Genomic DNA, 10,255 nt, shown 5'->3' on the forward strand with positions numbered 1-10,255 from the left:
GACGCCGGTTGACTCAGTCATTCCATCATAAGCTACGACAACGTCTGGATCGATTAAATTTGCGCGTTCGGTAGTGTTAAAAACATAGAAATTTGTTTCTTCAACGTTGTTCTCTTACTTCCGGGTAAAATGGATACGAGGATCTTGATATTGCTATTGTTTGTCAGCGTTGCGGGATCATTCGCGGAGTTACGATCACCTCTCTTCAGAGTGCGTAGAAGTGAGTAGTCATTGAATAAACATATGCACGCACGTATTGTATATATGTACACAGAAATAAATTGTCCTTTACTAATACACGAATGTATAGACTAGTTGCTATTTAGTGAATGTTTCACTTTGTTTGACGTAAGCGGCTAAACACACTCGCGCACCTAACAATTTTGATAATTAAGAAGCAACTCTGACGAAGCAGACGAAGCGATTTAAATATAATCGTGACACGCTCTAACGCTACTTTGTTCTCGCTGTTGTTCGTAATTATACTGTTTGATTCGTTTGTCGTACTTTATGGATAAGAAGCATTTATTAGAGACGCTGCTAGACCGTACCGAAGTCATCGTCTTAGTTAAGCAACGATATTTCTAAGGAAATTGTTCTCTAGCGTTAAATATTTTTTCCAGCAGTGGGTTACATAACATTTCACGTGTATTTAAATTGACATCGCAATAAAATACGGGGATTTCAGGAAAATTGCGAAATTCACGGAATATGACGTAATCGTAAGATATTAACGAACTTTCGGCAGCCAAGCATCCATGTCGATAACGGAAAAATTTTTGTACGTAAATATATACGTGAATATATAGAACCGTTCGCGGAGATATCGACGTTATCCGATATCTAGAAACAGGTTTGGGCCGTTACCTACGAGGAGAACGGTCTCCGTGAAAAAACTCTGAATTCTCACGCTTGAAACTGAACTTGAAAGAAACTGATGCGACAGTTTGGTTTTGAATAAAGTATCTCATACGCTATTTCGTTCATTAATAATAGCAAGTATTTTGCGTCAATTATATAATTATTCCTTTATCATATTCTTATTGATCCTTTTACGCCTCTGATATACCTTTTTAAAGAAACTATTTTTCCAAGAGAAGATTAACAAATCGTAGAATAAAATTATATAAGTAATCTTATTTCTTACATTAAATACGATTTTTTAATCCTAATATCACGACACCAGTATACGTGTGTATTAATAAGTGCCTTATGTTACCATATTCCCCGTTAAATTCAGTTAATAGTTTAAGGACCCACTTTCGTACGAAGACGATGCACTCGTGTATAGTAACGAAAATCGGAAATATGTCAGCAGAAAAAGAAGTTTTTTTTTTTTTTTAAAGTAAGTATATCGTCAAAAGCTAAATATCGTATAACTTATAAGAAGTAATGTTGTCACATTGTGAAACTGTAATCTATATTTTGAAAACTTTCGTTACGATATTAAGTATATTTTCAATAGTCGATTACCGCTTAATCTGCAAAAAAAATACAAAGAAGGAGCATTAGTTTATCTATACTGCTTAACCAGCGCGAAATACCGGCGAATGCTCGGACGTGCATGTACCGAGAAATACTGTAAGCGGAAGATTTTCCAACCGCGATAATATCGATAATCAATATTCTTATGTGTGTACCCGCGTAACTTTAACTATCATTAACACGACGCATTCTCCTTTGCATGTAAACATCATCATGTGTCATCGCGTTCAGATAATTGGCCGTGACACCCGCGAACCATGACCTCAATTTTGTTTCCCATCTTGACCCTTATTGAGATACTTTCGTTTCATTTCCTTTGCTTTTATTTCCTGCTAACAGCGACCTTACGATCGACTTACGCGATACGAAATTACATTGAACTTGCTTGTAATCTTTCGAACGAATACCATTAGGATTGGAAAGTTCCTTCGAGATACGGCTTTGAGAACCGCGTCATTCGGTATCTATTTATCTAAAGTCGCTTTCCAAATTATGACGCGTCATAAATATTTTACTAAAAGTAAAACTTCGATGACGAGACTTCGTCGATGTTTCAAAATCTGGACTTCTGACTCTCGAACACAGGATTGTTTCTACGACGAAAAAAGATTGTCATCGATAAAACTGTTATTGTAAAGATCACAAATACGACGCGATGTTTATGAAGAAACTGGAATTTTAAAAGTTCATACATTTACTCGAACGAGTATCTCTCCGACTGATTTACGAAAACAGTTGAGAGCGTAGGAAAATTCAATTATTTTACAAGTCATTCGTATCGATTGATAGCATTTTTTCATACGCGTCATTTATTTTAGATCTTTTTCATTTCCATTCTACAATTGTCCGTATCCATTGCACGTATAGATTCCTACTTACGCGAAAAAACAGGCATGTGCACGAACGTATTTTACCAAAGCTCTATCTGTCACATAATCTTTCTGCATGTTTTATGTTCTATGTGAAAGTAACGAAGATTATGCGATTTGAACGATTAAGGTCTTTCGAGAGAGAAAAAAGAACAAAAGATCTGAAAGTTAACACACGTATTTAACGTTTTATGCAATGAAATTTTTCCTTTGCGTGCATGCAGAAGGTGAAGGAATTTCCTACAATTAAAAGCGTCTGAAACTTATCGCAAAAGCATGCTGGTAGTAACAGTGAAATGTGTGAAATGTTGATCGCAAAGACACAGTGACCCGTTTGTGTAAAAACAATTAAAAAAACGAAAAAAAATGGTATTTTCTTTCTTTTCATCGACGAAGACGGATTGCACGAAGATAGACCACGCGAGATGGATTTCAATGGACTATCGAGGATGAGACGAGAATCCAGCAGTACTACCAAAAGTACAACTATACCTACGTCTACTTTGAATCCTACCAGTACGACTCTGCCCAATAAAAATTCTCAAAGTACTTCCACAAAAAAGCCAGATCCTACAATGCCTAGTCTAGATATTACGATTGATTCAGATCCTACGACACCTAGTCCAGATTCTACAACGTCTAATTCAGATCCAACATCTTCTAGTGCAGATTCTACAACGCCTAATTCAGATCCTACAACGCCCAATTCAGATTCTACAACGCCCAATTCAGATTCTACAACACCCAATTCAGATTCTACAACGCCCAATTTAGATCCTACAACGGCCAATTCAAACCCTACAACGCCTAATTCAGATCCTACAAATTCCACGCCTGATTTAACTCCAAATACTAATGAGACTCCGAAACCAAGTCCAACGAGCACACCCGATTCAAGTTCAAATACGAGTAAGACTCCCAAACCAAGTCCAACATCTGCTAAACCGACCACTCGGCCGAATCGAAGATCAACGCGCGAACCACAAACCACAACTCCCAGTCCAACTGCCAAATCTACTACGCCTAAGACTAATTCGGAAACTACAACCTCTAGTCCAACTACCAAACCTACGACACCTAACTCAGAAGCTCCAACTTCTAGTACAAATCCGAAATCCACGCCTACAACTGAAACGATGACTTCTTCTCCGACTCCTAAGACCACCACACCTATATCGGAGACTCCAACTTCTAGTCCAAATCCCGAATCCACGCCTAAATCCGAAGCAGCGACTTCTTCTCCGACTCCTAAGACTACCACGCCTAAATCAGAGACTCCAACCTCTCGTCCAAATCCCGAATCCACGCCTAAACCCGAAACAGCGACTTCTTCTCCGACTCCCAATCCTACCACGCCTAAATCAGAGACTCCAACTTCTAGTCCAAATAGCGAATCCACGCCTAAACCCAAAGCAGCGACTTCTTCTTCGACTCCCAAGCCTACCACACCTAAATCAGAGACTCCAACTTCTAGTCCAAATAGCGAATCCACGGATCCTAAGTCGAAGCCCATGTCGTCTAGTCCAGCTGGCAAATCTACGACGCTGAAACCAAAATCTGAGACCACAACCGCGCCTACAACAAAACAACCATCCGATTCTGGAAAAGTAACTAATCCAACATCGACGATCGCCACCCCTGTGATAGGTTCACGTTTTAATCCAGACGATGAAATTCAAGTGCCTAATAAAAAACCTGAATCGAATCAAGCAACAAACCCAGCTCCGAACGAAGGATCAAATACAGGAACTTTCATGTATCCTGGATTCCCAACTTTCCAATTCCCTCCGTTCTTCATGCCTTCGTTCGCTCCCGACTTTTCCGCAACTTACAATCCTTACAACCCTTACTTTATATCCGATACTGGTAATAATAATGCATGGACTGCACCTAATGGCGGAGCTGGACCTGCGACATCTTTCGCTTCTGCTAGTGCATCGGCTGGAGCTTCTGCTGATAGTACAAATTTAAACGCATCGCCGTTAGGTTATCAAGGAGGATACCCTGACAACCTGAACATGGTCAACACACCTTTGGTCGTCGAACCGAACGCTGGCAACGTGCCGAACATGCTTAACACAGGGGCGTATGGTAGCTACGGAGGAGGTAATAATTAATAAAATGGGCGAAGTCGAACTCAAGATTACCAGCTTGAAGATTATCGGGTGGATGCATGCACTGTGCTAATTTGCGTTTAGAAAAGTCTTTAATAACCATGATAAATTCGTAATGTCGAGTGTAGTGAATGATAAAGCTGGATATTTCGCAGGGAATACGTGTAATCGTTGAAACGGGATAATCGTAGGATTATAATTTTGTTATAGCATTATAAAATACTTTCAACGGTTGCTGAAGGTATTTGCATCGAAAGATTTTGCGATTCTGTGCAATTATACATAAAAGATTACAAAGAAACATAGAACGGAATATAACTTTTGACGAAAAATTTATAACAGTGAATAATTAAAGAAAACAAATTAGCATTTTTTTTTTTATTTACATTTTTACCTTTTACTAAATATATTGTGATCTTTTACTATCTTTCCTCGCTTTAAATTTCTTATTGCACGTTGTATTTTTGAAGATGAATGTGTTTGGAGTATCTATCATAGTAGTTGCGTAGGAGGAAGGTAGTTTAATACGATACATTATTATATTCTTTACAAATTTTTCTATACACTCGATATATTACAACACGTACCGCTGCATGAACATTAAAGAGTAATCAATTTGTTTTTTCTCTCTAATTATCTTTCATATATGGTTAATATGTACTTATTACTTTATCGTTTACAGGCGCACCATACTTCGACACTGGATTTGCTTTTCCTGATTTTCAGAAACAAATGGAGGAAAATTTCAGACAATTGCAAGCTGAAATCCAAAAGCAACAACAATCGTAAGTTTAATATGGTTGGTGAGGTTTTATCCGAAGGTCACTATCACTATTATTAAAAAATCATTTCATGGAAAATTTTTTTGGAATTTCTGAACTTAATGAGCTGTTATCGTAATGCCACTGCGTTACTTCCCAATTAAACAAAAATATATAAATATTCAGGACTTATTTTCACGCGTAGAATAATTTGTAAGCAATGCGATTTTATTATTCGCGATTTTCGTCTTATTTTGAACCATAGAAACTACTTGACCTTACCTATACCAGATATTAAAGCTCATGATGGATAATACTTTATGTTATGACACATAAATTCAAACATACACATGTTTGATCAGTACATATCTTTTTAATAAAAGTTTATATAGTTTATATAATTGCAATTCGTATAACAGCAGTTCACTTATTTTCCCAGTACTTATGATTCTTTATTCGTACAATAGGAATCCACGTTCGCATAAGCGTTTTCAATCGATAAAAACTCCGTTAATCTGATGCTAACTAAAATTTTGTCGCGATAAACGGAGTTCGTATTAATGGAAATGACGTTATAAAAGCAACTAATACACAAATTTTATACATGCGTATAGGATCTTTGAAGCAACTAATCGCATAGCCACCGACGGAGCTAATGGCTTACCTGGAACGCATACCGCTGTTTCTGGCATTCATTTGGGACCAGATGGCGGTTATCAAGCTGGTGCGATTAATCCGGTAAGTTTTACGAGTTTACACGTATATTACCTTCTCAATTTACTGGTACTTCTTAAAATGTGTTTAAATCAAACGAGCAAGAATGTAGAGCAGAAATTAGAGCATTCGTTCGAGCTTGCGTAAACTCACTTACGCCAAAAGAGTTTCATCACGATGAATGCGAGTGAAGAAACACCAAGTGAAGAAAGAACGCTATTTTCACTTCAATTTTACTGAAACGAGGGAAGAACGAGCATTCGTTCGCTCGGTCTAAACGTAAATAGGTTTATAGACCCTAGGTTCTCAAATAGCAGGATACTTACAGGAAATAAGAGCAGGGAGAGAAAATACAGTACAAAGAAATAAATTAATAAATTAGTACTTTAGTATTTATGAATCTACGAAGTACGAATAACTCTTTGAATTAAACTTTACCTTTTATACTCGTATATAAGATGAAAAAGAACTCGATCGGTATTCTTGCTGTCGAGCCTAATTGGAGCAATCGATTAATTTATCGTTCATTATTACTAGACTGTGGATATTTATGCAAATTCATATTTTATGAACACAGCTAAAATAATAAAACTCCAATAGAAATTTGTTTAAAACTACTGTTTAAAGCTACTAAATATTACAACAAGTAGATACCATTGGATATTTTATATATTTTTTTATATATGTCTATTAGACAGTCTAATTGTTGTTGTTACAAAGATTATCGTTATTTGGAGGAATTATTTACCGACGAAAATTTATTGTTAATCTTTCAGGTTGCACCGGGAATAGAATCTAGATTCGCCGATGAACTCCCTCCACCGTCTAGCAATAATTACGGAGTGTTTTCCAGTTCTAGCTCTCACACCTTGGTTGGTCCGGATGGAAAAACAATCTCCCGCAAATCTTCGACAACAGGTGTAAACGATAATGGAAAAATTACTTACCGAACGGTCCAGGAGTAAAATGTACGTCCTCGGTTGGATTTACATTATCATTGATCTTCAATGGAACGCGTTAATACCACGATAAAACACAATTGTTTTCTTTTACCCTTTTAAATCCAACATTCTCTGTAACTCAGGATTATAGATAATATTTTTAATCGTTTACTTACCAAATATACATAAATGGCTGGCGTAAAAATACTCATTGTACTCAAGTAAATACCCAGAGTATGAGGCGCATAAAACTATTTGACGTGCAGTTGTCCACGAATAGTTATGTAATTAAATCTGTGGTTAAGTTCATAGATTACCTAGTACGCTCAGATATTTCATTCTAAAGTTCTCAAAAACTTAATTTCCCTACTAGACCCCCGACTAGAATATTCTATTATAGATATATAGAATAGAATAGCATTCTTTTCACTCGTTCGATGTTGTATAACATTACTCTCCGTGTATAAATTCCACCGTTTACAAGTATTAGGAGTTCTTAATATCATAGAAAACGTGATAATTGACCAAGATCATTAAGGATCCGATTAACGAGTCAGAATTATGTGTGAAAATTTATGGAAGTTATTTACGAGAGTTGTAAGGAAATAACGAATTGATAATTCCATATGTTGACGTAGACCACCTTTTGATTCAAATCTCGCTGGGAAAATTTTTAATCAACTCGATTGAATCAAAGGACATTAAGAGAGTCTGCTGAAAATTTGAATCGAATGGAATTATTCGTAAAAGCAACATTTATAATGATAATAATAAATAAGATTCATAAATGCATGATATAGAAAAAGAGAAAATGTAACAGAATAGTATAAATGCCAAGATCGATCAGTGGTGGAAAGAGAGGAAAATATAGATAAGGGAAAAAGCTTCGATCTATTGCTTATAACCGAGTAGACCATGGATTTTTATGCAAATTATATAATGTTTTTACGAATGCAAGTAACGCGTAAATGCATAAAAATCCACAGTTTACCGATGAAGTTCTAAAGAAAGTAATAGTCCTAGATTTTCAGCAAGTTCCTAATGATTTGTTTTTCTTATCTTGGTTTCTATAGGTATTCTAATAGCTACGAATGGGGCAATATCTATATCTAAATGCCTGTAGAAACAGTTGTGAATATTTCTTGTCTCGTTTGAAATCTTTTTGTAAAGCAATCAAGTAAATATAAAGTCGTTGTTTGTATTTTATTAAACACTATGATATTGTTCACAAGAGGAACATCGTACATTAATAATTTCTTGATTTTTATTCCTTGTTCCATTGAGTTTTGCTAAGAGGCGGTTCTATTTTGTCGTCAACAACAGGTTTAATTCGAGGTCTTTGAAAACTCCTTCGGCCTTGGTACCAAGGTTCACCGCCTTGGTAACGACTTTGGATCTGAAACATTTTATTATTTATATATCTCTATATCGATACTCGGAAGATATTATTGTCTATATCTCGAAATTTTGCAATATAAAAATTTAATGAAAATGTTTCATCGCACGAAACTTTAACGATTTAACGTGAAGATTTTATATTAACTCATTAACATCGCGAGACGTGAATCGACGTCTTATGTTTTTCAAGAGTTGCCGACGGCAGACACGAGACGAAGTATTTTATTTTTGCCAGCGTTGACGCACTTTCCATTTACATATTTACCTTGCAAGATTGTGCAGGAGATGAGACTACAAACAAAGTGTTAAAAGGCACTCTGACATTATAATATATACATTCGTAGATAGATATTGTTCGTACGTGAATTTTTTATCGATATCACTGGGTCGTGGGTGTCCCGTAACTTAAAGTAAAAGTTTCTGAGAAATACAAAATTTAGCAGGAATTGAAAAAAGTTTTCTAACGTGTACACGCAGGTTTATGAAAGTTTTTGAGCATTTATAGAATCTTTTCCTTAATACATTACGTATGTTATAAAAGATTTTACATAAAGTTCATTAAAGTTCCAAGATACTTATTGCAAACGTACGCTTCTTAAGGATTACAAAATTATTTGGACAGTCGACTCTTCATCATATTATTAATAGTAAGCCTCGTGTATTTAGGAGGACCAGTTCTAGCACTATATTCAAGGCAAGTATATTCACAGTGTATATCAATTTTTCATAACGTGTTTGTTTGCAATAAACGTCGTATTTGTGAAAAGTGTTCAAATACTTTCGTAAGTCACTGCACATCTATTTAGACATAAATTACCGTAGTATGCAGTACATGATACTACAAATGTTGCTTATGATTAGTTTCGTTAACTATTTAAAAATATAAATTATTTTATAAATCTCTATTAAGTTTCAGATTAGAGCTTAGAATAGCGATATTTAAAAGGGAGACTGGAATTAAAGATTACTTATTAATTAATATAATTAGCGTTACCTGTGGAGTATCGTATAAATATGTCGATGGACGTGAACGATTTAGATGACGAAGACCAAGATCATACGTATTTGCTACACCACGAACTCCATCCACAATTGGAATATCATTCGTCTTAAAATGAGCCTCTAATTTTGTTATTACGGTAAGATGAACGTCAGTGACAATGTTACCTTCGTTATTGAGTCTTGACGAGACTGAGACGTTACAAATCCCATTTTTGCATACGTCTATGCCGGACTTTGTTCCATTTTCACTCACAATAATTTGAATATTATTAATAACAGTTGGCTGCTTCGTTGAATCGTCCTGGAAATATTTCATTTCGATCTCCATCTTTTTACTTAACACGTTACGAACAGTTCTTCGAATATAAAACGGTAAAATTACTTACTTGTGTAAAATGACTCCTTTTTTTATTCGACATTCTAAACGCATTCTCACTGTTTATTGCGAAGATAAAAGATTTAGGAATCTGTCGAGTCGTTGCCAATTGATCATTAACTTGATTTAAATTAAGAGAATCTTTCAAGTTCGAATCTCGTTCATTTTCTTGAGAATCAAATACAATCTGTGAAGAAATCTCTATACACGATATATAATTTTTCCATGCAAACACCGTCAAAAAGACGAAAAGAACAATCTCTCTTATTCGTTTCTCCATTGTTTCTTCGATCGGTACTATTTTTTCGAGCAGAGTTTTCGATGTTGTACGAAGGAACAGCTCCGAGGAAGGGATAAGTATTCAAACAGGATGTATACATACATATAGTAATGACAGTGATTGCTGTACGTGTGCAAGAAAATTACAATGACCTCCGTGGATCTAAGTGGCATAAAAAAAGGGAAGACTTAACCGAAAGCGAAAAGTGTGCTGTCTGAGAAATCGGTGATCTTAATTGCCTCTTAAAACGTTAGGTAACACGAAATCGAAATGAATATTAAGCATTTGGGTTTTATGACTAATTAATGCGAACAT

The 10,255-nt window shown here is 35.6% G+C and overlaps 2 protein-coding genes across 3 annotated transcripts; one reads left to right on the forward strand and one right to left on the reverse strand.

Annotated features, from left to right (window-relative positions):
- On the forward strand, window positions 1–7,089 carry LOC139986525 (uncharacterized). 2 transcript variants are annotated; one of them, XM_072001930.1, is made up of 7 exons: window positions 1–220; window positions 2,751–3,058; window positions 3,164–3,188; window positions 3,243–4,460; window positions 5,151–5,253; window positions 5,844–5,967; window positions 6,720–7,089. In XM_072001930.1, exons 1-7 carry the CDS (start codon window positions 130–132, stop codon window positions 6,906–6,908), a joined length of 2,058 nt encoding a protein of 685 aa, XP_071858031.1. In that variant the 5' UTR covers window positions 1–129; the 3' UTR covers window positions 6,909–7,089. The 2 variants fall into 2 exon arrangements, with proteins under 2 accessions (XP_071858031.1, XP_071858030.1); XM_072001929.1 differs by having other exon boundaries at window positions 2,751–3,188.
- A 979-nt stretch (window positions 7,090–8,068) lies between these two features.
- LOC139986600 (uncharacterized) lies at window positions 8,069–10,255 on the reverse strand. Its single transcript, XM_072002040.1, has 3 exons — window positions 9,671–10,255; window positions 9,250–9,585; window positions 8,069–8,307 (listed from the first exon to the last, which is right to left on the reverse strand). Exons 1-3 carry the CDS (start codon window positions 9,938–9,940, stop codon window positions 8,149–8,151), a joined length of 765 nt encoding a protein of 254 aa, XP_071858141.1. The 5' UTR covers window positions 9,941–10,255; the 3' UTR covers window positions 8,069–8,148.

This window comes from Bombus fervidus, chromosome 4, assembly GCF_041682495.2.
Source record: "Bombus fervidus isolate BK054 chromosome 4, iyBomFerv1, whole genome shotgun sequence".
Lineage (NCBI taxonomy): Eukaryota > Metazoa > Arthropoda > Insecta > Hymenoptera > Apidae > Bombus > Bombus fervidus.

Coding starts and splice junctions, on each gene's coding strand:
- LOC139986600 (XM_072002040.1), bottom strand. CDS start 9,940: ATGGAGAAACGAATAAGAGAGATTGTTCTTTTCGTCTTTTTGACGGTG. Junction 9,586..9,670: donor AAAGGAGTCATTTTACACAA/GTAAGTAATTTT, acceptor AAATATTTCCAG/GACGATTCAACGAAGCAGCC. Junction 8,308..9,249: donor TAATTATATTAATTAATAAG/TAATCTTTAATT, acceptor GTATCGATATAG/AGATATATAAATAATAAAAT.
- LOC139986525 (XM_072001929.1), top strand. CDS start 130: ATGGATACGAGGATCTTGATATTGCTATTGTTTGTCAGCGTTGCGGGA. Junction 221..2,750: donor TCTCTTCAGAGTGCGTAGAA/GTGAGTAGTCAT, acceptor TCATCGACGAAG/ACGGATTGCACGAAGATAGA. Junction 4,461..5,150: donor GTATGGTAGCTACGGAGGAG/GTAATAATTAAT, acceptor TATCGTTTACAG/GCGCACCATACTTCGACACT.